The sequence below is a fragment of the Podarcis bocagei genome, assembly GCF_964188305.1.
Source record: "Podarcis bocagei genome assembly, chromosome: 3".
Classification (NCBI taxonomy): Eukaryota; Metazoa; Chordata; class Lepidosauria; order Squamata; family Lacertidae; genus Podarcis; species Podarcis bocagei.
In genome coordinates, this window is record NC_138127.1 from 73,200,825 (window position 1) to 73,228,067 (window position 27,243).

Below are 27,243 nucleotides of genomic sequence, written 5' to 3' on the forward strand. Positions count from 1 at the left end.
ACCAAACTAGTCCCTTTTGGGGTACGATGAACTTGAACTGCAGCTAGTTCCAGTTACAGATAGGTAGCCGTGTTGGTCTGCCATAGTCAAAATAAAAAATCCCTTCCAGTAGCACCTTAAAGACCAACTAAGTTAGTTCTTGGTATGAGCTTTCGTGTGCATGCACACTTCTTCAGATACAGCTAGTTCCTTTTTAAAACGAACTTTCCTAGCACTGGCTAGAGACCATGGGCTGCCAAGGCTTTTGAGCCTGTGGGCATATTTTGATGAGTGTCATGGACACTGGCCCCTTCCCCTTTACCTACAGAAAGGAGCTATACTGTGGTAGGGGGGAAATGTATGGATAAGTAAATGACAGGAGTAGTAAGGGGAGCTTTATTTATTTAGTACATTTTATACTCCCCCCCCCTTTCATGCGACATGGAAACCAAGATTGTGTACATGTGGTTCCTAGGCATTCTACCATTGTAGTACTAATCAGACCCAGATTTGCTTAATTTCAGAAAGGCAGTATCATGTATCCTCAGACCATGCTCTTGTTCTTCTCTGTGTAAAGTATTATCATTGTATTTATGTGCCCTTTTAGTTGCCACTGCTTTGTAGTGTGTGAACATTTATGATAAGCTGGCTTGAGTGCTGTTTCCAGAAAAATAGCATATACATTTGCCAAGTATAAAGGTTCCCCCCACTTACGTGGGGGTTACATTCTGGGGTGCCACATGCATAAGTGAAAATCAGTTAAGTTGGGAGCACCCTCTAAAAACCCCCTGAACACCTGTTTCCCCCCTGCTCTCCAGTTCTCTCCACACAACTCTCTCTTCCACCAGAGCTGAAGCACTGGGGTCGGCTGGAGGCCACGCAGGAAAGTTGCTGCTGCTGCACTACCCCACAGAGCAGCTCTAGGTGGGGAGGCTGAGCAGTATAAACAAAACTCTGCTGCGCCTCCGGTCTCTTCAGAACTTCCTCCACCCTCACTGACATCCTCTTCAGGTTCCGGGGAGGGTCTCCTCATGAGCCACGAGGACTCTCCAGCTCTCTCCCACCATTTTCTGGTTTGAATCTATTTTCCAGCACCAAGCCTATATATGCGGTCACATGCAAGTCGGTTGTGCATAAGCGGGGTGACGCCTGTATAAGAACAGCCTGCTGGATCAGGCCAATGGCCCATCTAGTCCAGTACTCGGTTCCCACAGTGGCAGACCAGATGCCTTTGTGAAACCTGGAAGTAAATGAATGAATGAATGGAAGCCCTGAAAGACAAACATTTCCCCAGCCATGAAGGCTGGAAAGAAAGAGGAGATTCTTGGGAACACAGGTTCAGATTCTGGATTTTGCACCCATGAAATTACTTTGGACAAATATCTCTGTCTGAGGCTGTTTTGGAAATATGCTCTGGCATGAGAAGCATTAGGTGTATTCCTTTGAAATCCTGGCTGACATTTTCCTGCTTTCCTTGGAAGTTTTCTTTTTGAACTCGAAATAATTATGTTTCCTACATTGGAATGAGTCTACCACCCATGACCAGTCTTGGGTCCTGAACAGTACACTTGCTGCTGCTTTATATATTTTCTTTCCTGGTTTCTAAACTTTTGAAAGCTGGCTAGTGTTTTCATGTCCTAATCTAAGGCTTATTGGTTTAAACTCACGTTTGGACAGCACTCTGTTTGTTCATTGGGGATTCTCTGAAGTTAAAAATATTCCAAATGGGACAAAGCAGTGGAAACATAAATTCAGTCACAAAAAATATACAGTGAGATGAACAGAAATGCTTTTTTAATGTTTTAAAATAACAGTGATTTTTAATGTTGAGCCCAGGGTTGTAACAGTATCTGAATTCCCTTTAATTAATGAAGCAAGAGGCAGTTCTGGAACATTTTGCAGATCCAAAAAAAGGGTTCCTGTGCTGTATAAGAGGCATCATGTTGTGACCAAATGTCTCAGTCTAATGAGTTCAAAAAAAATAGGAGTATCCTGAGGCCTGGTGTTTACAGAATGCAGGAGAAATTCTTACAGTAATTGAGAATATAATGTGTATGTTATAAGCTAGCTAAGTCAAACCATGGGCAACTGGGGCCGTGGGAGAGAAATGCACAAGTACCTAGCTCCTCCCCCTTTTTTGCTCCCACACTAAGTGTGCTCTGGGCTAAGTGAAGAACAAACCTTGGCTACAGCCTACGGGTCATGGTTAGTCAAGGGACAGATTAAACATGAACCTGGGTTCGGATGACATGTTAAGACAAACCTTTGCATACCTCAGTGTTGTAAATGAACAAAAAGAACCAGAGAGGACCAAAGAGACTACAAGCTCCTCTCTCATGTGACCCTCCAAAGCTATAGTTTCTGTCTTACCATGTTGTGTGAACCAGGCCTACGTCTTGAATGATATCATTTAGTCTGAAGCTGCAGGTGTATTGCTGAATCTATGCAGAGCTTGCCCTGCAGGCTAAAAGGAAGATTGTCTGGGAAATTATACACAAGCCATGCAAAGCCCTTCAGAGAAGGATAGCTGGGATGCATGCGAATAATAGAGGACTATGCGGGGAAGAGGGGGTGGGGCGAGCTGGAAAATAATCTTTATTGATTAGGATTCCACCACAATCACACACACACAAATAGTAAGTAAACTACATTAATTATAACTATGATTATAATTATAATCTTCATCATCTCACTCTTCATCCTAAACTCGTACATTAACACTAAGCCATAGTTTGGATCAACATGATGTACAAACCAGGCCAATATCTTGCCTACCACCATTGCACCCAAGCATAATGTTGATGCATGATAACTTCGTTCACTTTCAAGTGCTTGGGCAATCTAAAAAGCTGTTTAGAAACTGGGAAACAAGTGCTGGAATTTCCTTAAACTTTCTGGTCACTTGTTTTGAATGCTAATGTATGTTTTCACAGGGTGTGAACTATTTATTTGGTTGTGGAACTTTCAATAAGCATTGTATTTAAAAAAAAATTAATTACATGGTTGTTTAAGCAAAACCACATGCATGGCCTCAGAAGAAACCTTTTAAAGACCTTAAAGTATCTCCTGTAATTTTCCAATGGAGATTGTGGAAGAATCCCAGTCATCTGCAACAAGCAGCTGAGTGGGCATGTTTTTCTTTAGTCACCCTTGAACGAATAACCTTCCCGGTTTTGGCAGACAACTGTTCTGTGGGTGATTTTTCCACCCTTTATGATACAAATCTCCTTCTGCTAGGACTACCTCACCCCACTCCAAAACCCTGGGAAACAGCAGAAACTTGCCGGAAGCAACAGAGAATCTGACGTGCTGAAGGGATCTTTGCAGACAGATTAGGTGAGATGATCAAATTACAATGGGACAATGCCAAAAGGGTGGCAGTGAAAGAGGTACATAAATGAAATGCAAGCGGGAGGGGGGGGAGGGGAGAGAACATTCCAGAAAATGTTGTGCTGGACAGAAGCATAAATCACTTTAACACTGATTAGCCCAGATGGGACGCGGGTGGCGCTGTGGGTAAAACCTCAGTGCCTAGGACTTGCCAATCGTAAGGTCGGCGGTTCGAATCCCCGCGGCGGGGTGAGCTCCCGTCGTTCGGTCCCAGCTCCTGTCAACCTAGCAGTTCGAAAGCACTCCTAAGTGCAAGTAGATAAACAGGGACCGTTTTACAGCTGGAAGGTAAACGGCGTTTCTGTGTGCTGCGCTGGCTCGCCAGATGCAGCTTCGTCACGCTGGCCACGTGACCCGGAAGTGTCTTCGGACAGCGGCAGCTCCCTCGGCCTCTTGAGCGAGATGAGCGCGCAACCCTAGAGTCGGTCATGACTGGCCTTCGGGCAGGGGTACCTTTACCTTTACCTTTAGCCCAGAGAAGGGAAGCCTGTGGTTCTCCAGATAGGGACAGGAAGGAAGACCCTTTGGTCTCTGAAAAATGACCACGGTATATTCTAACATAGTTTTTTCTTTCATCCATCTTCTGGGTTTGCTTTCCATATGCTTTTCAATTTCTTGCCTCCTTGGTGTGCTCACTCATAGGCATTTATTCCCAATGAAGGAAACTGGAATTAGCTGCTGCCTCCATGACAGGATTGCTATTGCTTCTATGGCTTCTACGCTGCTTTTATGTTGTATTGCAATTAAGTGTTTAAAATTTGCTGTTAGCCACCCTGAGCCCGGGTTTCTGAACCGGGAAGGGCGGGGTATAAATAAAGAATTATTATTATTATTATTATTATTATTATTATTATTATTATTATTATTATTATCACCAGCCTCTGTCGTCTTTTTCTCCCCCCCCTCCTCCCTGCCTTTATGAATACTGCGTCTGACTCTGGTGGTTTTAGTAAGGTAAGGGTGGCCCCCGCCCAACTGAGCCCCAACAAAATGGCTATTGGCACGCAATATCTAAAAATGACAAGCCTGATGCCGCCACTTATAAGATGCTGGGTAGAAACAAATGGCTATCACATCCCCACTGGGAGACATGATAGTGAAATGATAGTACCAGACCAAATGAACCTTTGACTGATTCAGCAGGTAAGTTCTCAAACCATGTCGCCCGATATATATATGAAAAAGGTACTTGCATATAGTGTGGGGAAAATGGCGAGCTCTCAATGACAATGCTGTGCTTAAAGAAGTGGCACTGTGACTGCTCCATCGGCCTGGGCTCTGGTGGGAGTGGCTGTGCAGCACCAGGCCCTCCTAGAGGAAACAGATTATCTAGCTGGGACTGAATCAGTCCTGGTCACCCAGAGGGGGTGGACCATTAACAGGAGAGGGACAGGGGAAGTGCAACCCTGTTGATCTTGCTCACTCTCTCAGCAACTTTTGATACCGTTGACCTGGACCATCTTGGTGAGTTGAGAGTGGGGCACTTGGTGCTCCACTTCTATCTACGGCAGTGGTTCCCCAGATGTTGTTGGACTACAACTCTCATCATCCCTGAGCTCTGGCCTTGCTAGCTAGGGGGTGATGGGAGGTATAGTCCAACAACATCTGGGGACCCACAGGTTGAGAAAGGTGGATCTACAGGGTTGGCTTCAGAGAGTGGCACTGGTTGACTTTATCCTAGCCCCCTGGCAGTTACCTGTGATAAGTATATGCAACAGAACCTGCCACGCTTTGGAGTACAAATGCTCTTTATTAATGGCAAGGACTGTGGCAGCATCTGCTCAGCCTTCTTTTGGGCAAATAACCCTACAAAGTCAATAGGTTGCAATACCACAGCAGCATTTTGAGCAGTGGTTAATAGGTGAGACAGCCACCTCACATTTTTCCTACACAGAAATAACCTTGATATAGGGGGGAAACCTCCCACACATTGCCATAATTGCACAGTGATGTTCATGGTTTTCCAACTCCCATGCTTGCAGTGATATAAAAGCCCTGCAGTTAAGATGGCACAGGCCCTATTATTCCTCTGACACTGAGATTCATCTCCACGTAGAAAGGAAAGCACATGTAAGGCAGTCCTTGAACAACCCAACGAGCAGACTTTGATTTCCACTCTGGTCCGAGTTGGATGATCCCACATATCCACACTTCTGCCAGTGCCATGAAATGGTGCTCTGGTGATGGGCTGCCCAGCTGGATGTTTCCCTCCAGCAAAAGCCAAAACACTTTGGTGGAATAAAGCATATATGCCATTCAATTTGGCTCCGCGGGCTTAGTGTCCTTTGTGCTGCAGTTCTGCCCATCCTTACATTCCAAAGTGACATTTGGGTTGCCACTTATTAACTCTTGCTCTGTGTCTCTGCTCCTTCTCTTGCAGCACCGGCAGAGGCCACTGGAGTTCTCTAGCAAGCTGATGCACAGATTGATGATCAGGGCTAGCCAAGCCATCCCAAAGAGAATCCACAGAGACACCACATTCTTATACCAGGATGGGTAGGTACGCTCAGGGTTCATGCCTATGGAAAAACAACACTCAAGCTGTTTAGAGGTATGAAATGTCACTCCCTTGAGAAAGAAACATGAGTATTTTACAATGAACTGAATCAACCAGGATTGAGCCTAGAACACTCTGGTGATTGAGAAAAACAAAATCCTGCAGTGTCTGGAGCATCTAAGAGTAGATGGGACACCATCCAGGTCAGAGACCAACCCAAAGGACACACTGAACTATGATTTCATTACCCAGGAATGTATAACATAAATGAACCAGGGAAATGTAGCTTAAGAAACATGATTCCTAATGGTTGAGTCAGTTGCCCATAGCCACCAGCATAAAAAAGAATACTCATTATGTGGAGGTAGAATTTGCATTTTGCACCTCGTTTTGATTCAAAGTGCATATTCCATTGGCAGGGCCTATTTTCATGCAAGTAGTAAGGAAAATACAAAAGGCCCAGGCCATACCATAATGGAGATGGAGTTGTATCTTGGACTATTCAAGACTTGTTTACAAAGGGAAATGAAATTAATTTACTCATTATATAATTTAATATGGCCTTTAAAAATTATATACACTGCTCTTTTCCACCTTCTTCAAACAAATGCCCTCAAATCACTGCCTCACTGGGATTAATTCTGTGTGATGCACCATCCATTGATGCCTCTTTTCATCTGAGAGCTGCTTGTGGTTCATTAGGAAAGGGCTGCTTCCGTCTCTCTAGGTGTGTGTGTGTGTGCACACATGCGTACTTACATGGGATTGTGTGAGAAACACCTCACACACGGATTGTTCTAAACCTGAGTGATTAATTCGGTGCTTGTTTCCCCAAAGAGTTAACTGCTTCCCTCACTGAAAAGGGCACCACAGCAATGTGCCATAAGGTTGTTTGTGGAAGTGAAGCCAAAAATTGTTCTCTCACAAACTGTGTTTGTGTAATCAAGCACATAAGCGCTCCAGAGCAAAGGGCCCTTCATGCTCAAGTAGGGCTGCCTCTTTCAGCTTATGCTGCAGAAGCAAATGTTGACACTTCAGCTTTCAGCTGAAGAAACAGGGTATTATTCCTTGTTGTTATTAGACTCAAACTTGAGAAGGCCACTTTCTTTGCCCACAACAGGAACTCACACATGGGAGCTTACTGAAAGGAAGAGAGAAAACCAAACTAAATAAACCTACTGGTTTATCTAAGTCTAAAAACATTCTGTATATAATAGGTCTGAACTACTTACCAATTACATAATCTCCAAAGCCTATTGTGCTAAGAGTAATGAAAGAATAATAGAACCCTTCTTCGTAGGTCCAGCCTTCTATGGCAGTAAACAACAGAGGAGGTAGCAGAAGGAACAGCAGAAGGCCAGCAACCAGGGCACAGGTCCGCGTCAAGACAGCTGCCCCTTTCTAACAGGAAACAAAAATAATGCTTGAAGCAGACTGGTAGATGGACATAGGCTCTTGTATCTCTTCAAGCCACAGTTCCACATCACAGTGTGTCTGAAACAGGGAACTGGTTTGATGGCAGTGCAGCAACCATGCTTTGATTATGGTTTACCATCCTGGTTAGTGAACTGACATTAAACCACATTTCCCCTTTTCAGTTGTAATGACCAGGATTAAAGTACCAAAGTCACCATGCAACGAGAGGAAGGAAAGGTGGAAACGTGCTGACCAAACGTTCCTTCCTGGTTGAATTAGGCTACCGTTTATTAAGCCAGGGATTAAGTCTGCAGTATGGTTTCAAGAGTCAAGCCCTGAGAACAGTTGAGTCAGCCGGCATGGTGCCCTCCAGATGGTCTACAGCTTCCATCCGTCGTAGTCAGCGTGGTTTAAAATATCTGGAGGTCACCAGGTTGACAAAAGGCTGACTCAAGGCATCACCAGCCTCAAGGCAAAGGCTGAATTAAGGCATTTTTGGTGCCTGCTAAAAACATTCTTGTTTAAGCAAGGCCTACCCAGATGCTTAGAAACGATGATGTGAATTTAAATCTGTTTAATTTAATTTAAACCTGTTTAACTTTTTGTTTGATTTTAATGTTTTATCTTTTTGTAAACTGCTTTTTTTAAACAATCAACCAGTGTATAATTTTTATGAAATAAATAATAAAGTCAGGGGTAGACAACATGAGGCTCTCCAGATACTGTTGGACTTTAACCCCCTAGCAAGCCTTGCCAATGGTCAGGAAAGACGAGAACTTGAGTCCAACGACATTTGGAGGGAACCACATTGGCTACACCAGTTAAGTGTTAAGTGTGATCAAGAAGGTGTCTGTAATTCTGTGTGGCTGTGGATTGCAGTACAATCCTCAATGGCAGTGGCTTGTAATTTGGGTGGTCTGCACATCATCTGATGTTTTTCTCAATACCATAGAGGACCTCAACTCACATCCTTTATAAAACACACAGACATTTCTAACCCTCATTAATGTGAAAACTTAAAATCATGGTGGCATGGTTCTTCTTAAAATCATGGGAGCCTACGGAGGGCTCTGGATGGTTCTTCTAATGTCTAGGAGTTTGGAACTTTAAGTACATCTTTCCATCAGTCCCAGTAAATCTCAAGTTACTTGCTCCATAAACACCTTGCTGCAGCAGACCTGACCTTTGTTTGTTGTGCACTGTGGCTTGGACTACATAGGTTGGTTGGTTTGTGGAAGAAGACTGCTAGATGGATTGTCTGGCCTTGTGGCCACTTTTTGATCCCTTACAGTTCTGTGGGTTTGGCCCCGACTGGTCATGCTGTGACTCAGAGACCTCAAGTTACAGATGAGAAAATGAGTATTATTATTCCCACTAGTTTATGGCTTAGCTGAAACTTGAACTTAGATCTTCCAGGGAAATTCAATGCTACTCAAGGCAGATTTGAAAGATGCATGACTAATTGCATCAATCTGCCACAAAAGTGGGTTGAAGGAAGGTTCTCACAGATTAAAGGAGACAGCACTATCAATTCTAGGAAATACATTTTTTATGCTCTCCAGCTTTCATTTACATTTGCTTCATAACATTTTATTTTATGTTTGTTTTTTATCTGGAGATGTGGGAATGGTAGACTGCTAATATCCTTTCCTTTCTCCCCTCTTCATGTTAAAGGGGCCTTTCTAGGATCTAGTATAAATATATAATTATATGGCCATATAATTATAATAACTATAAGACTACACACACATGGCTCTCAAAGATAAAATGGCAAAGTAAAAGTAAAATGCAATGTCATAAATTAACAATATAATAAAACTACTACTCACAGCCTAAACATTTCCAGAAGAGAGAATAAAATCAGATGACTAAAAACATGTACATAGCATATAAACAGTGGTTTAAAACAGCAATATCACATATGGGGGGGGTAATGGGGGATTAAGGCCAAGGGGAGCCCTCATATGGCATGCCAATGACCAGGTGCCAGGCAAGGCTCTCTGGGGAAAACATTCCACAACTGAGACACCATCACACATAGAAAGCTCTGATGGCCACCCAACTGACATCACCTGGAACAGGGCCTCTGAAGGGAAGGCAAATGTTCAGATACCCAGGTACCCAACCACTTTGAAGATTAAGACCAGTAATTTGAACAGGGCCTGGAAACAGACTAGCAGTTTATACAGGACTGGTATTTGAGCAAATTGCCCAGTCCCAGTTAATACTTACCGTATGTTAGCCCTATTTTCTGCCAACTCCAGTTTCCAGGCCATTTACAAAGGTTTCCCCACATACAACACATTGCAATAATCTGAATGGGAAATTCCCAGAGAGTGGGTCACTGTGGCTGGTCTATCTCCATCCAGATATAGCCACAGCTGGTGCATCAGCTGAAGCTGATTAAAATGTTTGGAAACTTCTACTATTGCAAGTGGAAAAGTAAATGTCCCCAGCAAAAGCGTGCACATTTTCTTTCACTGGAATGACAATGTTTGAAATAAACACTTTTTTTTTTTGCATTGGTGGGTGTGAAATGTTTGGATCTTGACATGCAATGCAAGCAGTCATCAGAACAGAGTCAGATCTTCAACCTGTGCTGGGCCTGGGATTTGTCTGAAACAGCTGATGTGTTGCTATATCCAGGAATTGCAAAGCATCTGAAAAAACTGCAGAGTTTTTCAGGAATACTATGCACAGTAGTTGATCCTAGCCTAGTTCAGGGACTGGGACAGGACTATGTACATGCGTCATGCTTTCTGGATACTTGGAGCCAGAGACGCTGGTAGATAACCTGAGGAATGCTAGTCCTGGCCAGACATAACGTGAAGGGGGGAAACATGATGAGGAAGAGGCAGCAGGTAATAACCCAACCTTTGCATGAAGGAAAGCAATTTCTCTTTGATAACAACTAACCTAAGCCAGGCATTCAAGCTGGGCACTCACATTACATTTTTGTGAGCTCTCTCTTTTGCCCCTCCTGACATATTTTACCAAAAAGTTCTGGGGTTTTTGAGTGGAAGTTATGACTCACACAAACTTTCTGTTGCTTTTCAGCACTGTCGTTACAGGATCAGGCCGAAATGTTCTCAAGTAGTCTGCGTGTGGAAGAGATTCTTTCCCCAGCTCCAAGTTCCCCAGCTGGTTGCATTTTTATATCTATGTATATATTTATATATTTAAAAAAATAAAAATTGCGCATTTCTGAATTCCACATCAGCAATATAACAAGCTGATGACAGATACCTGAGCCAAAGGGAAGAACATCTCCTTCTAGCTGAGTTGGTAAATTATAGTAGGGTAGCGTTGAAAAGCAGCACAGGGGAGATTTATTGGAAAGCTTTTCTAGTGGGGAAGAGACACAACTACTACTTCCACGCATGCTAGGGGGAGGCAAGTTGTGAATGGTGTTGCCAGATGCAGAAGAGAATAGGGCTCCTGAACCTCTAATAGTTGTGTAAAAGAAGGGATCTCAGTAGGTGTAACTTACTATTCAAGCTCCAACCTACTGAAACTACCCCTTCCAACATAACTATTAAAGGTCCAATGGCCCTGTCTTCTTTTGTATCTGGCTACCCTAATTATGAAATACAATACAGTGCTGGAGGGTTGCTATGGGAAATGACTGACCAGACAGCCAGTCTGGAAAATGACAGCCAGCTATGGGAAATGACTGACCAGACAGCATTGATAAGTGGAGGTGAAATAACATTTCAACCAGAACTTAGGTTTGGGCAGCATCTGCCATGTTTTCCTTTTTTTCTCCTCTCAAAGTGTTGCACTTGTGGGGCTTCTACTCCCTGTTTTGTAAAAATTAAGTAGTTTAAGTTTGTGACAAGGCTTGGAATTGGTTTGGGTGCAGACAGAGGCAAATTAAGGTAAAAGGCATGAAGCAGGAGACTTGCACCTTCACCAAATACTGCCTTTGTTTCCTAATTGTTTTCTCCAATCACACCTACTTGAAACCTTGTTAGATCCCTCAATACACAATACTGTCTTGTGTAACAGAAACCACACTAGTACAATGAACATAGTACAGAGTTCATGCAGGCCTAGTGGTGAAGTTCTCGGTTTTTAAGGATTATTTCTAAACAACCAAAACGCTCCACAATCTTGATCTGAGTGTCAAAACTTTGGCATTGTTTTGAAAGCATAACTAGATTTTGAGCCCAGAGCTGCCTTAGCAGAAAGTGCTGAAGTGTCCTTCAAGTATTTACACAAAGTATCAGTACACAGAGAGTTAAGAAGAAAGTATATTAGTGCGGATAGTACCAGTAATAATAACTATAATTTACAGGGCTGGTCCTACCATTAGGCAGGTGAGGCAACTGCCTCGGGCAGCATATGCTGGGAGATACGTGTCCCTGAGCTCCCTGATGTATGCTTGTTGGAGAAGTGAGCTGTTGTGTCTTTGCCCTCTGCCTTTATAATTACCCTAGTGATCTCCCTCAGGGGCAGCCCTGTTGCCATTAGTGATGTAGGAATTGCAATAAGAAATGATGCGGCAACAAACAAGTCTGTGCTTTGGTCTCATAACTATTCAGTGTGCTGCCATTTTCAGCCACAAATCAAAAATGTTCCCAGGACTGCAGTCCTACATATACTTACCAGGGAGTAAGCCCCATTGAATTCAATAGGACTTACTTCTGAGTAAATATGCCTAGCATTGTTAGTTTTGCCCTCAGCTGGTCACTTAAACACACAGAGAAGCAAGTGTTATACATAGCCTCTGGAGGCCATGTTGCAGGGTATGGGGAACTTTTGGCCCTCCAGTGGTTCCTGAACTACATCATTGGCCATGTTTGCTGGGACTGATGGGAGTTGTAGTTCAACACCATCTGAAGGGCCAAAGGTTCCCCCCCCACCTACTGTATTGCAATGAGAAGAATCTGTACATCAGAATCACAAGCCATTCTGTGGGTTAAGACACCATACTGTTGCATTATTGGGCCAGCTGATTGGCCTGCTACAGACTTAAGTCAAAGACATGTCACTTTTATCTGCACCTAAACAACTCACCCATGCTGGCAAAAATGAGCATAAAAGCACTCTTGCTGTTTACCTGCCAGTGAAACTTCTCACCCAGGTGGAAGGCACACAGCTGAACACCAGAGAGCATCAGTTGTCCTATCCTGTTGAGGAGGACAAGGTTCAAAGGAATCCCCAAAAGAGCAAAGAAGATGCAGAAGACTTGTGCAGCCTCTGTGCTGGGACTCAGGTTACCATAGCCTGGAAGGAGAAAGTTGATAGTTAGTTTAAAAGAATGTGGCTGTAAAAACATAAATCTGTTTCAGTGTTATCTGACCAAAAGAAGAGGGTCAGAGGTTAAGGATATGTGGCACGAGGCTCACAGCTTGTATGCAGCCCTAGAAGTACTTGTGCGGCCTTATCAGAAAATCCCAGCTTCCATTAAGTGAAGCAAGGTTCTCACCCATCACCTCAGAGGTAAGCTAATATATGTGAAGCCAACCTGTACAAAAAGCTAAAAGATCAAAAGGTTATTAGATGCCTGAAGTAACAGATATTGATGTGGATATTCTAATTCTATTATTGCATGGATGTGGTGAGACAGAAGTCTCACATATAGGGTCAACAATTTTGTATTTGTGTGTTAAGTACTGCATATCTACCAGCCAAGGATATATCAGCTGTATTCAGGTAGATAAAATAACCAATTTTACTAGGTTGTCAATATAACCAATGCATGCTTAGAAGTAAAGGATCACTGAAATATTACTAGGACTCACTCCAGAGCAATTGGATTTAGGAATGTGGTCAAAATACTTACTCCCCCCCCTAAACATTTGTATGCTTACATCTTACATTCAGCAGTGCATAACAAAAATACAAATGGTGGTGGGGAACGACTAAAAATCAACACCATAAAACCAAACAAAAATCAATGACAATAAAAACAGCAGCTAAAAGCAGCAGCGATGAAACAAAACTCATGAGGTCAGTAAAACTCAAGTTTAATGTACATCATCTATAGCTCATGGCATCATGCCACACCTCCCAGCAGCTGCCAGGCAGGAATAGCCCAAGTCATTCTTCTACCTGATCATCAGATCCTTTCCTATATTTTCAAGAGCATTACTAACAATAGTAAAAAGTGTCATATGATATGATTTATAGCAACACTTTTTATTATTATTTCTAGTAGTATTTTTGTAAATAAACATGCAATATAAAACTACTTCCCATTCTTCAAATTCTAGTTCCATCTATGAAATAAACACTGGGCTCCCTCCATTCTCATTTCCCCAACTAACAAGGCATCTGTTGAGACACACTTTTTTCTTCACAAGGAAAACAACATTACAAACATCATCAGCGTTACAAGGGATAAGGCTGTACGGAGGCAGGTGCCAACAGCAAGCACTCTAGATTGCAGAAGGGTCCTAAAATTAGGAAACGTTCCCACTTGAAGGATTCAACAGACTCTACATTCCCCTGAAAGCCCACTTTAATTCTATAGATGTAACTCTCTGAAATCTATGTGATGTTTGCTTCTGGTTGGGGAGGTTAATTGGACTGAATGGCAAAACAAAACAACCAGAATAGTATGTGCTTCCTGGTGGGAACAGCTTGCTCTTTCCTCTGCATGCCAACCCCCCACCCCCGCCATGTACTCTTTAAATAGGGGGGGGGTGGGAGAGAAAGCAGCAGGCTGCCTGCAAGGAAAAAGGAATAGCCAGGTACCATAAGCATTCAATATAAACCACAATGATTACTGATAATAAAAGTCACCTGGCTTCATAGCACACTTACTTCTATTGGCTGTGAACACTATTATGGCAGACACATTTATGGAGCAAAAGCAAAATTGAAGCATAAATAAGTCTTTAAACTGCATTCTGTGGGGCCTGGTTCTTGCAAGGAGCAGTTCTTGGAAGTTTATTAGAGTTGTACTCTATAACAACCATGTATTTGGCATCCTACAATAGATTGCACTGATAACATGCTCCCCGCCCCCATGTTGTATTTTACTAGTTGTTAGCTTTTATTTGCCCACCTTTTAAAAATCTGGATAGCAGTGAGATGGAAAAAGCAAATGGTTCAATTTCCCTGTGTCTCCACAATTTTAGAATGTCTGTGTCGGGCACATGATCAAACACTTCTCCATATAAAAAACTCACTGTCCATTCAAAACAACCACATTTTGATGTGCAGGAAAGTATTTCAAAGTAGGCATGTGTTTAAAAATGCAACCTTGCATTCTGGGAAGAAGAAGGGGGGAAAAGCCCAATAGATTTTTTTTAAATAATAACCCCCCCCCCCAGTACTGTTCCAATTCCATTTTAGTATCCTGAAAGAATGTTAAAATGGGTTCCATGGAGCTTTCTAGAAGAGGAGAATTCTGAAGCACTCTGTGACTACACCGCAAGTATGGTTTTCTTTGATCAGCTGCGTTTATATTGGCGTACACATTTGTTAGCATAAGGAGTGATGATGGTAAGCACTGTGCTAAAGACACATCAACCCACAATACACAAACAGAAGTAGTTCTAAAACAAGATTATGTGGGAAAGCAGGAAAGTCCATATATATATATATATAGAGAGAGAGAGAGAGAGAGAGCGCGCGCGCGCGCTTTAAAAGCAACCTCAGGGTGCAGAGAGATGACACACAGGAATGTCCATAAAACACCACAGAACAGTTCAATTTAACCAAATGACACTTCAACCATATTGATCATTCAATCAAATCAGAGGTTACAGTGATAGTAAAGCGCAGAATTATTGATTTGTCTCCCATCCCTCCCACCATAGTTTCTGGCGAAACAACTGTCTTGGATCAGCGAAACACCAAAAAGGTTTGTTTAGGGCTCCTTGTTGGTTTACAGTACTACACGCAGGTCCAGCTGTTTGGATAGCTGAATCTGTGGTGTGTATAGAGAGGTTTGTGTACTAATTTCTCATGTATGGATAAGTGAATTTCTGTATAACAAGTAGTTCAATAGTGGACCTACATGTATTTGGTTAAACTGTCCACTAGGCCCTCCCATCTAAATCATGCAGCAGAACTGTGGCGATGTCACAGTATGTTCATGATGCCAGGGCACCAAGGGTTAAGTGCTGAACTCAATTTTACACATTGAACTGAATAGAGGGAATCAAAAGTTGGGGGTTCTTCAAGTAAGCCATTGTTTACTAATAACAGTGCAGTAACTGGAAACATTTTAACTTCATTTCAAATTAACTATCAATGATTTTACATTTTCTAAAGGCTCTGGTTATGTTAGCTGTCTCAGTTAAAGATACTGACTTACATAAATATGGTATAATTAATATACATATGCACATGTGCGCGCACATGTATGTGTTTGTCTTATGAATGCTAACTGGACTACTTGGTTCTGAAGGAAAATAATGTGATGTTATTTATCCACAGAACTGGAATCCACAATACAACATGGTGACCTGTAGGTAAATATATAATCAAGCTCCAGCCAGTTGGTTTCCCCCCCTACTCTCCACTGAAAATGAACAAATACTTAATATGAGCTTAGGTGGGTACTTCCTTGTCCAATGGAAGGTCAATGATCATGAAAATGGTGGTTGGGGGTTGGGGTAGGGAGGCTGTTCCTAAAGTGCCTGTCATGTTGTACTGAATTCTAGGGTTCTTCAACTTGCCCTCATCTATTTCTCACCATAGCTCTTTGACTTGAAGAAAGCAAAGTAGCTCCCACCCTGTCCCACTCCCCCAACTCTCTCCTGTCTCACCCAGTGAGCCCCTGTTTCCAATTGGGGGTGGGGGTGGTGCTTTTGTAAGCACATGTAACCCCACTGGGTGACCTATGGCAAGAAATGCAGGATAAGAAAAAGCACTCAGAAGTGTTGAATGGCTGGGGTCCGGTGACTCTGTACTGAGACTGAGAACTAGGAATTTATAGAAATGGGGTTGAATATTTGTTGATGTGATAATGTGATGGAGAACAACTTTATCTGAAGTTTCGAAAAGCCTGTTCCCAGGTGTAAGTAAATAAGGAAGTTACTGCATTTCACTTTTGGTACAGTTTGTCTTAACATTCTGTACTTTTGCATTGTGTGCAACTTTGATAAGATCACCATAAGATGTACTTTTTGATAAAAGGGGATATATATATATATATGCTTTCGTAGATTTTCACGGGTACAGGAATGCAGGTTTTGGTGTCTTCGGGTGTCTTCCCGTGTAAGAGTTGGGGTGTCTAGGCGACGTTTCGACGAGGTCTCACTCGTCATCTTCAGGCTGGTGCTTTCGGCTTCTTGTTACTAGAACAGAGCAGGATCTCAGTGTTTGAGTTCCTATAAATACTGTTGAGGGGGTGTGGTGTATAGCCTCCAACGTTCTGGGCAGAGAGGAAGTTCCTAGGTTAATGTGCCTTTTCTTCTTTTGTTCATTAATTACTTGAGGGATATCTTGAGTGATTACTTGAGTGATATTCTGAGTACCACTTAGGAGGGTCATTAGGTGTGGATTAGTTGCTAAAGCTTTCGTGTCTTGACCTCTTGACCTTGTGAAGAGTTTTTCTGAGAAGATGGCTGTACTGCACTTAGTTGTGCTCTGGCTTGGCTTCGTGTATAGGGGCGAGCTGTGGTTTTGTGCCCTGTGCCAGCCAGATCTGTGTAGGGATTGCAGGGGGGTGCAGCATCCGGAGGTGCCACTATGGTTTGGCTACTGGATGGTGTCTGTAATTTATCTGTGGAGAGGGTCTGGGTTTGGGTCTGGTGTGGTTGATTGGAGATGGCGTTCTGTGTGCCTCTGGTTCTGGTGTCGGTTTTTGTGGGGAGGGCTAATTTCCAGATGTCTGGCAGGCGGGACGTGTCGTCACGCTTGTTCATGTTGTGAGGGTGTTTCTCTATCTCGATGGCTTCCATGATTATTCTCTTGTGGTGATGTTCCATGTTAAAGAGCAATTTGGAATCTGCAAAATTAATTTCGTGTCCTGTTTCTTTCATGTGTTGGTAAAGAGAGGAAGTTTTTTCTTCTTTTTTGACGGCATTCTTGTGTTCTGCGATACGTGCATTTATTCGTCTGTTTGTTTGTCCAATGTACGTGGCTGGGCAGACTTTGCAGGGTATTTCATAGACCCCTTGGTTTTCTAACTGGATTTTATCTTTTGGGTTTCTGAGGATATTGGCTATTTTTTGGTTGGTGCAAAAGGCTGTTTTGATATTGTGTTTATGGAGGATTTTGCTAATTTTATCTGTAGTGCCCTTGATATAAGGAAGGAGGGCCATGCCATTGTTTTCTTCTGTGTCTTGGTTTTTGGGGGGTGTTTCTTTTTGGATTAGCTTCGTAACCCTGTTTTGCTGGTATCCGTTGGCGATTAACACATTTGAGAGATTCTGTAACTCAGTTGTCAAGTGGTCTTTGTCAGCCAGGCGTTTGGTTCTGGAGATGAGAGTCTTGGCTACGGAGTTTATTTGTGCAGGGTGGTGGTGTGATTGTGCATGTAAGTAGCGGTTGGTGTGTGTTTTTTTCCGGTAGATAGTGTGTCCTAGGGAGCCATCAGGTTTTTTGTAGATTAGGACGTCAAGGAAGGGAAGTTGGTTGTTGGCTTCTATTTCCATAGTGAATTGTATTTTGGGGTGTTGAGATGTGTGAGGAAGCTATCTAGTTTTTCCTTCCCGTGTGGCCAAATTACAAAGGTGTCGTCAACATATCTGAGCCAAAGTTTGGGTTTGTGTTCTGACTTGTCTAAAGCATTGGTTTCAAAGTGTTCCATGTACAGATTTGCGATGACCGGTGAGAGGGGTGATCCCATAGGTGCTCCTTCTATCTGTTTGTATCTTTGTCCATTGTGGATGAAGTACGTGTTGGTTAGGCAGTGGTTGGTCAGGTCCAGGATGTATTCGGGGGGATTGTATTTGTTTTGAATGGTTGTCAAGGCTTCATTAATGGGCACTTGTGTGAAGAGAGATACAACATCGAAGCTCACAAGTAGGTCATCGGGATGTAGGTTTTGCTTCTTTATTGTTTCTATGATAGAAGCGGGAAGCAGTGGGAAACTCCCTTATTCCCATGCCGTTTCCCACTGCTTCCCGCTTCTATCCCTTATATTGCATTTCCCGCAAAAAAAGGGAAGGTTGACAGCTATGTGAACATGGGGCCAGCTTTGTTCAGGGAGGCAATAAAGGATTGGCACGTACCTTGTTCTCACAGAGAAATTGACACAACAATGTCAAATGGTGAATGGGAAACTTAGGAAGGATACCTTCATGGAAGAATGGCTTGAATTCCGTTTCCTTGTTAATTTCAGAAATTAAGCGAGATTTTGTAGAGGTGAGCCTATGGAGCTGACTATTGGTCTGAGTGGTGTTCCTTCTTTGTGTATCTTGGGGAGACCGTAGAGTTTGGGGCATCTGGATGATTTTTCTCTGGGGATGATTCTTAGCTGGATTTCTTCACTGATAGGAGAGGCTTTTATTTTGGATTTGGTGGTTTTTTCCAGATAGGTGGTGGGATCTGTTTTTATAGGTTGGTAGGTAGGGTCTTGGAGTAGATTTGATAGTTTTGCTTGGTAGTCCGATGTGTTCATCACAACAGTGGCATTACCTTTGTCTGCTGGGAGAATGATTATGTTGTTGTCTTTCCTCAGGTTGGTGAGTGCTTTCTGTTCTTCTTTGTGTAAATTGCTTCTGGGTGGTTTGCTGGAGCAGAGGATGTTGGTGACTTCAAGTCTGATTTTATTGGCTTCATCTGGGTTGATTTTGGTTAGGCTAGCTTCGACTCCGCATATGATGTTTTCCGTGGGGATGCGTCTCGGGGCGACTGCAAAGTTGAAACCTTTGGAGAGTACTTTGGTTTCAGTTGAGGTGAGGATCCTGTCTGATATGTTATGTACTGTTTGTTTCATGGGTTGTTGTGGAGGGTGGCTGGGCTCTGTTCTAGTAACAAGAAGCCGAAAGCACCAGCCTGAAGATGACGAGTGAGACCTCGTCGAAACGTCGCCTAGACACCCCAACTCTTACACGGGAAGACACCCGAAGACACCAAAACCTACATTCCTGTACCCGTGAAAATCTACGAAAGCAAATATATATATATATATATATATATATATATTCATTTGCGACTGTCTCTCAGGCTCACATACAGTGGTGCCTCGCAAGACGAAAATAATTCGTTCCGCGAGTCTTTTCATCTTGCGATGTTTTTCGTCTTGCGAAGCACGGTCCGTCGCAACTGCGCCTCTTCAAGCGGCTTTTAAAAAAAAACGCAAGGTGTTTTCGTCTTGCAAAGCAAGCCCATAGGGAAATTCGTCTAGCGAAGCAACGCAAAAACGGAAAACCCTTTCGTCTAGTGAGTTTTTCGTCTTGCGAGGCATTCGTCTTGCGGGGCACCACTGTAATGCTGCCACTGTAACACTAGCCTTCCTTTCAGGGCTGCTTATCAAACTAATGCACATAAGCTGCTTTGAACCACGTAGGCAAAAGCACCATATATTACCATCAAACTAGTTATAGGCTCATGAAACAGAGGAGCTGAGATTTAAGAAGAGCATATATAAGAAATGGAAGAAAGGTGAAATCATGAAGGAGCCAACAGTTGCAGGGAGAAGGTCAGGCAGGGCAAAACTCAGAACGAGCTCAGGCTTGTAAGAGTGGTGAAAAATAATTTTAAAAAGATTTCTTTGGCTATGCTTGAAGCAAGGGGAAGGACAAGAACAAGGAAGTGGTAAGCTCTCTGCGTGGAGAAGATGGACAAATGATATTGGGTAACTGCTCAACACCTACTTTGCCTCTGTCTTCATGAAAAAAAAAGGAAGGACACTTGGCTTGCCAGTAGTATGTGTGAAAAGGATCTGGGGGTCTTATTAGACCACAAGTTGAACATGAGTCAACAGTGTGAGGAAGGAGCAAAAAAAAGAAGGGGGAAAAGGTAGTGCTATTGTAGGCTGTATCAACAGATGTAGAGTATCCAGATCAAGGGTAGTAATAGTACCACCTCTGGACCACCTCTGGAATACTGTGGAATGGATTCCCTCACAAGATTGTGGACTCTCTTTCCTGGGAGGTTTTTAAGCATCTGTTATGGATGCTTTAGTTGATGTAGATTGAAAGCAGCAGACGAGGATAAGCATGAATGATTATGGATTGAGAAAATTGATGTTTTCCTGCTGCAAATGGGTTAGTGTGTGTGTGTGCATCCCTAGTCCAAATTTAGATGAGCCTGTTTTGCTCATCTCTGTATCACTCTGGCAGATGCAGCTTCTAAGTCCCACTTGCTACAGAAGGTGCTGCTAAGCAAAGGAACAGCAGGTCAGGACCTTGTGAACAAGTCCACTTGACTGCAGTCCTTTTACCCTCTAATTTGTTAGCTCAATATTTAATACCGGTATATTGCTTTGCCTTGCGCTGTTTGTTAAGGAAGCCATTCAATAATTCATCCCCATCTGATTTGCTGGATGTAATAAAGTGCTACGTGAATTGCCAAGAAATCACATCCAGGGAGCATCTCAATCTTCTAAACCCAGTAGGTGTATTAATATTAAAAATCAGTTACACTGCATAGAAAACAATAACTTGATATTTTGTTGGAATATATTGGAAAACTCTTGACCAAAATTGACTGCAACATTGATTTAGATGCGTAATCCATGGGTATTAGAATAATGCTTATCACCCTTATACCACTGTTTTCAAAAAGTTATGCTCACAGTGAACAGGTCCTGGAAGACTGATAATTGTCAAATCCTTCCCACCAAGCTTCTACTGCCACCTAGTGGTTTGTTATAGTAACAAAGTGTGTCCAACAGATGAAGGGAGGGTGATCAAATTCTGTGGCTGTGGTCAAACCTTTTTAAAAATGTTATCCTTCCTTTTAAGTTTTTCTTCACTATAAATTAAACACATATATTCCTAAATACAGGAATATGTCCTGCAGGACATTTAGAAACTTTCTCAAAAGGGGCAAAGAGCAGGACATTTTTCTTCCCTCTTCTCCAATCCCCTACTCAGCCCAACTAAAGCCCAACTCACCCAACTTCCAGGATGAGAAACCACTGATGCAAAGCAGATGTGCAGCTGCTGTTGCCCGCACAGGGCTGTTTTCCATAGAATGAGCATGTACCTCCCAATCTGACTGGGGATGCCCATCTGGATGCCACACAAAGCTTTGCATTGTGCACACAAATTCACATCAGATTTACACCCAGAAAGTAGGGATAGAAGCGGGAAGCAGTGGGAAACGGCATGGGAATAAGGGAATTTCCCGCAAAAAAAGGGAAGGTTGACAGCTATGTGAACATGGGGCCAGCTTTGTTCAGGGAGGCAATAAAGGATTGGCACGTACCTTGTTCTCACAGAGAAATTGACACAACAATGTCAAATGGTGAATGGGAAACTTAGGAAGGATACCTTCATGGAAGAATGGCTTGAATTCCGTTTCCTTGTTAATTTCAGCAATCACTTAATGATTGCTATGTATTTTCTCTTCTAACTGCAGTATATCGTACTAGGGGAATAGTGATTTTCTTCCCCTTCTGGCTGACTTTATAACTCAGTGATGAAAGGTTTACTTATACTCTTTTGTGTTGCTGTTGTTTGGATTGTTATACTCCTATATTTAAAATCTTCCTGTCTGCTTTGAAATCAACACTAGTGAGAAGTAAGAAGTAAAAAACTTGCAGCATGCCAGACATAGCATGATGTAGTACTGCCATCTTGTGACTTGTAAGAAGGCAGAGGCAAGAGGACTGCTCCTTGTACAATTTCATGTGCAGAGCTGTATGCAGGTGGGTGTACTTTCCAGTGTGAGGACTGCTGCACAGTTTATATGCACATGTTGTGGAATGTAAAAATTGCACAAAAACAAAAGAAGCAGATCAGGCTCACACTAGATTTGATGGCAGAACTGCTCCCATGTATAAACTAGGGGAGTGGGATCTCCTGTTTGCAACAATGTTTGCAACAAAAGGGCCATTCAAGTGGGGTGCTAAACTCTCTGCCCTGTATTATAGCTTCTCTCCAGGGTCATTTTCTGCCCAGCTTGGTTCCAGAGCAATGTTAAAAACTCCCCAGGCACCAGGCACATTATGCAACTGGTGTGGGTCCAATTGTAACCACATAATCTCTGGATGAAGCCAGGTTGGCGACTGACATCTCCATCTGGCTGCCCACCTCTCAGCTTTTTTAGGCAGAGTAGCAGAAGAGCTTACTTACTGCATTTATATCCCACCTTTTTCTCCAAGGAGTACATGGTTCACCCATGTCCTCAGTTAATCTCTACGACAACCCTGTGAGGTAGGTTAAGAGGTTGTGACCCAAGGTCACCCACTGAGCTTCATGACTGAGTGGGGAATTGAACCCTGACCTCCCAGGTCCTAGTCCAACACTCTAACCACTATACCCCACTGGCTTCCTAGAGTTCTTCTGATATGGGGCAGCTATATATTAAGAAGGTAAATAAGTATGGGGAAAGCAAAATGTCACTTAGAGAAGGATCTGAAATAACTTCCTTGAAGCTTTTATTTGTTTTATTCTGGATTGTTTGATTTGTTTGGATTGTTTGATTGTGTTGTAAACTGTTTTGAAATGTTTTCTTTAAAATATTAAGCAGAATATATATATATATATATACTTTCCATTGTGGCAACCACAATCTAAGTTCAAACTGTCATTTGGATGACAGCCAGTCATTTGGCTGTCATTTGGATGACAGAGAGCCAGTGTGGTGTAGTGGTTAAGAGTGACAGACTCATAATCTGGGGAACCGGGTTTGCATCTCCGCTCCTCCACATGCAGCTGCTGGATGACCTTGGGCCAGTCACACTTCTTTGAAGTCTCTCAGCCCCACTCACCTCACAGAGTGTTTGTTGTGGGGAAGGAAGGGAAAGGAGAATGTGAGACTCCTTAGGGTAGTGATAAAGCAGGATATCAAATCCAAACTCTTCTTCTTCTTCTTCTTCATTTGGTGATTAGCTTATACATCTGAGTTTCTGACACTGTTCCAGGAGGAAAGGCTACATGGAGCCAAGCACTAAGTACAGGGAAGATTCAGTTTCCCTCACTCTATGTGCTCTTTTGCTCCATAAACAAATAAAGAAAAATGCATTTGCAATTCCACTTTATATGTAACTGGGGGACCCACAAATGGAGCTGCTGCTGTTGTGCGTAGTTTGAGTCTCAGATACACAGAGCATTCATGACCACATGCCCAGATTAAAAAAATGTGATCAGAGGCACCACATGAAGAAACAGAAGCAATCATGAGAGCACTGAAGAGTTTTCTATAGGCTGTTTGGGCATTTTTGACGTCAGCAAATTTACATCAGTGAGTCTAGGAGAAACAATGTCGGGTTTGTGGGGCATGTGCGTAAATGTATATCAAAAAACACACACACCCAAACATCAAAGAGAACCAAGTAGGATGACACAAACACGGGAATATATTATCACCCTTAGGCAATTCCTAAAATAAATGACTGACCCTTTTCAGCCCACATTAAGGCTATTCATGCAGTTTGTCAAAAGGGAAAGAATGCCAGAGAAGACAGTTGAGAAGCACTTTACTTATAAATAGTTACAGCTGGTTTCTTTATGAAATTTACATGGCACTCTATGGCTCCTAAAGCAGCCCCCAGATAACAACTTGCAAAGACCATCAATAGAACAAAACCAATAAAATCATAAACTGTTAAACAATCTGAGTGAGAGACTGCTGGTGTCCTTCTACCAAGGCTCCATAGAGAGCATACTTACATACTGTATTTGTGCTTGGTTCTCCAGTTGTACAGCTAGGGAGAGGAAGGTGCTCCAGAAGGTCATAACCACAGCCCAAAGGATTATTGGTCACCCTCTCCCACCTTTGGAAGAACTGTACGGTTCCCGTTGCCTTAGGAAAGCAAACAACATCCTGCAGGATCCATCTCACCCGGGATACAGTCTGTTTGCACTACTGCCTTCTGGCAGGAGGTATAGAAACATCAAGTCAAGGACAAATAGACTGAAAAACAGTTTCTATCCAAGAGCTGTGGCCTTTTTGAATGCTGTAACTCGATAGTGAGATCTGGGAGTTTTTGGGGGTGGGTGTGGGTGTGGTTGGAAGGTGGTTTGTTTGATTGTTGTTGTTGTTTTGCTTTTGTTGTTTTTAAGGGATGGCATCCAATTTCGTTGCACTTGTGCAATGTTGCACTAGTGTAATGACAATAAAGAATCTATCTATCTATCTATCTATCTAGTTTCTTGAAACCTCAGGACAACTTGGAAAACAAAGTAAAATCCACAAAAGGTTTATATCGATCTCCTAAAAACCAATGGACTGGAAGTGTGAAGTCTCTTTGGAGAGAGACTAACCTAACACAGGAACCATGGCTGAAAAGGTCCTGCCCCTTCCCTGAAGTTAGATGAGCCAAAAGAACAACTGGAAGCCATTGGTAAACCAGTGACAGAGAATATCAGATCTGAACTGATGTCAGTAAGCAGTTAAAAGATTAGTTTATGTTAGTTTAAGCCAGTGGTGGCAGGAGAGGATAGCAAGTGTTGCGAGAAGATTCAAGGACAATCAAAGAAACATTCAAATGTTTCAGTGGAATATAAAAAGGTAAAGGGACAGGATCACACTTTAAAACGACCTTGACAGATTAGAGAACTGGGCCAAAACAAACAAGATGAACTTTAACAGGGAGAAATGTAAAGTATTGCACTTGGGCAAAAAAAATGAGAGGCACAAATACAAGATGGGGGACACCTGGCTTGAGAGCAGTACATGTGAAAAGGATCTAGGAGTCTTGGTTGACCACAAACTTGACATGAGCCAACAGTGTGACGCGGCAGCTAAAAAAGCCAATGCAATTCTGGGCTGCATCAATAGGAGTATAGCATCTAGATCAAGGGAAGTAATAGTGCCACTGTATTCTGCTCTGGTCAGACCTCACCTGGAGTACTGTGTCCAGTTCTGGGCACCACAATTCAAGAAGGACACTGACAAACTGGAACGTGTCCAGAGGAGGGCAACCAAAATGGTCAAAGGCCTGGAAACGATGCCTTATGAGGAACGGCTAAGGGAGCTGGGCATGTTTAGCCTGGAGAAGAGGAGGTTAAGGGGTGATATGATAACCATGTTCAAATATAGAAAAGGATGTCATATAGAGGAGGGAGAAAGGTTGTTTTCTGCTGCTCCAGAGAAGCGGACACGGAGCAATGGATCCAAACTACAAGAAAGAAGATTCCACCTAAACATTAGGAAGAACTTCCTGACAGTAAGAGCTGTTCGACAGTGGAATTTGCTGCCAAGGAGTGTGGTGGAGTCTCCTTCTTTGGAGGTCTTTAAGCAGAGGCTTGGCAACCATATGTCAGGAGTGCTCTGATGGTGTTTCCTGCTTGGCAGGGGGTTGGACTCGATGGCCCTTGTGGTCTATTCCAACTCTATGATTCTATGATTCTATGAGCCCTGACCATTAGGTCTAGTCATGGACGCCTCGGGGGTTGGGGTGCTCATCTCGCTTTATTGGCTGAGGCAGCTGGCGTACAGCTTCTGGGTCATGTGGCCAGCATGACTAAGCCACTTCTGGTAAACCAGAGCAGCGCATGGAAAAGCCATTTACCTTCCCGCCAGAGCGGTACCTATTTATCTACTTGCACTTTGACGTGCTTTCGAAAAGCTAGGTTGGCAGGAGCAGGGACCGAGCAACGGGAGCTCACCCCATTGTGGGAATTTGAACTGCCAACCTTCTGATCGGCAAGCCCTAGGCTCTGTGGTTTAACTCACAGTGTCACCAGCGTCCCTCAGTGTAATATAGTATAGTATAATCTCTCTCTCATTCTCTCTCTCTCTTTTTAATCTGCAGAATACAGATCGGTATCTTTTCAAAATGAGAGCAAGAACTTCAAGAAATACTGAGGCCAATCCTGGTTGTGATCCAAAATCACCATTCAGACAGAGTGCTTGAGAAGGCTCATTTGACTCCTGTAGCAACTCCAAGCAAACCTCCAAACAAGAAAGTCTGTCTACCATATGTCCAATATATCCAAGCCTCAGATTCACATGGACTGGAAATGAAAACTGGAGTTTGTTTGTCTCAAATTAGACCTAATATAAATGAGATTACCTGGGAAAAGCATTCTCATACCTGTCACTGAGTTTGTACACATACTTAAAGTACATTTGTAAGTGGCATGTTTATAATTATATTTTGGGAATGTTTGTGTTCTTATGTGGCTGCATTGTTTTATACTTTCTGGATTTCCCATATATTATAAATACTTGTGTTCTGTGTTATAAACCAAGCATAGCTAAGTTTCTTTTTGTCTTCCAGTGTATTTCTTATCAATAAAATTTTTGGTGTGGTGGGAGCAAAATTTTATTACCGTCATACCTTGGGTTACAGAGGTTTTTTTGGGTTACGGACCCACCGAAACCTGGAAGTACCGGAACGGGTTACTGCTGGGTTTCGGGGGTCGCACATGCACAGAAGCGCCAAATCACAACCCGCGCGTGCACCACTGTGGATTGCAATGCTGCGGGTTGCGAATGTGCATCCAACATGGAACACATTTACAAACCAAGCGTCCACTGTATTTATGTGTGGCCTAGAGAAAGAAGTTTGATAACCACTGGTTTAAGCCATAAGTTTCCTCTCTCTTTACTATCTGCTCCTCCAAGATGTACAAATTTAGATTATCACAGCAAACTTTATCAGGGGAAGGGCCACTCTTCCTTTTGCCCCCTTCTACTCAGATCATAGTGGGATGATGAAACATTTGGGGATCAGTTACCTCCAGAGATATAGTATAGATTAATAAAGGTAATTTGCTAGGAAGCATAGGGCATTCCATTCTTGGCTGATGAGAGAGAAGGTCAGCCTTCCTGAAATTTATTTTCTCCCCTCATACTTCACACCGTTCCCTAGAAGCTTGTACCACAGTTTAAAAAAACAAAACAACAGACATAATTGTGTGTTTCCATTCCATAACCCAGGGTTTACTGTCTATGTGTGGAATTCAGATGCCTCACAGGAATATAAGACAAAG

The 27,243-nt window shown here is 42.8% G+C and overlaps 1 protein-coding gene and 2 long non-coding RNA genes across 4 annotated transcripts in view; 2 read left to right on the plus strand and 1 right to left on the minus strand.

Moving 5' to 3' along the window:
• Positions 1–220: 220 nt before the first annotated feature.
• LOC308582931 lies at positions 221–7,306 on the plus strand. The gene is made up of 3 exons (XR_014005944.1): positions 221–3,315; positions 5,750–5,865; positions 7,167–7,306. It is a non-coding gene; the product is annotated as an uncharacterized lncRNA (long non-coding RNA).
• The window catches only part of KCNK17 (potassium two pore domain channel subfamily K member 17), a 30,211-nt gene continuing 8,067 nt past the window's right edge, over positions 5,100–27,243 (minus strand). Inside the window, exons 3-5 of the mRNA XM_081186485.1 lie at positions 12,345–12,511; positions 7,099–7,267; positions 5,100–5,888 (exon numbers count right to left, since the gene is read on the minus strand). Coding sequence (XP_081042611.1) covers positions 5,626–5,888; positions 7,099–7,267; positions 12,345–12,511 — 599 coding nt within the window. The 3' untranslated portion in view covers positions 5,100–5,625. The remainder of the gene's footprint in view (positions 5,889–7,098; positions 7,268–12,344; positions 12,512–27,243) is intronic.
• Positions 14,664–26,428, plus strand: LOC308582940. Of its 2 annotated transcripts, XR_014005955.1 has the most exons (6): positions 14,664–14,737; positions 15,677–15,711; positions 20,476–20,532; positions 20,641–20,746; positions 21,882–22,007; positions 26,061–26,428. It is a non-coding gene; the product is annotated as an uncharacterized lncRNA (long non-coding RNA). The 2 variants fall into 2 exon arrangements; XR_014005956.1 differs by lacking the exon at positions 21,882–22,007.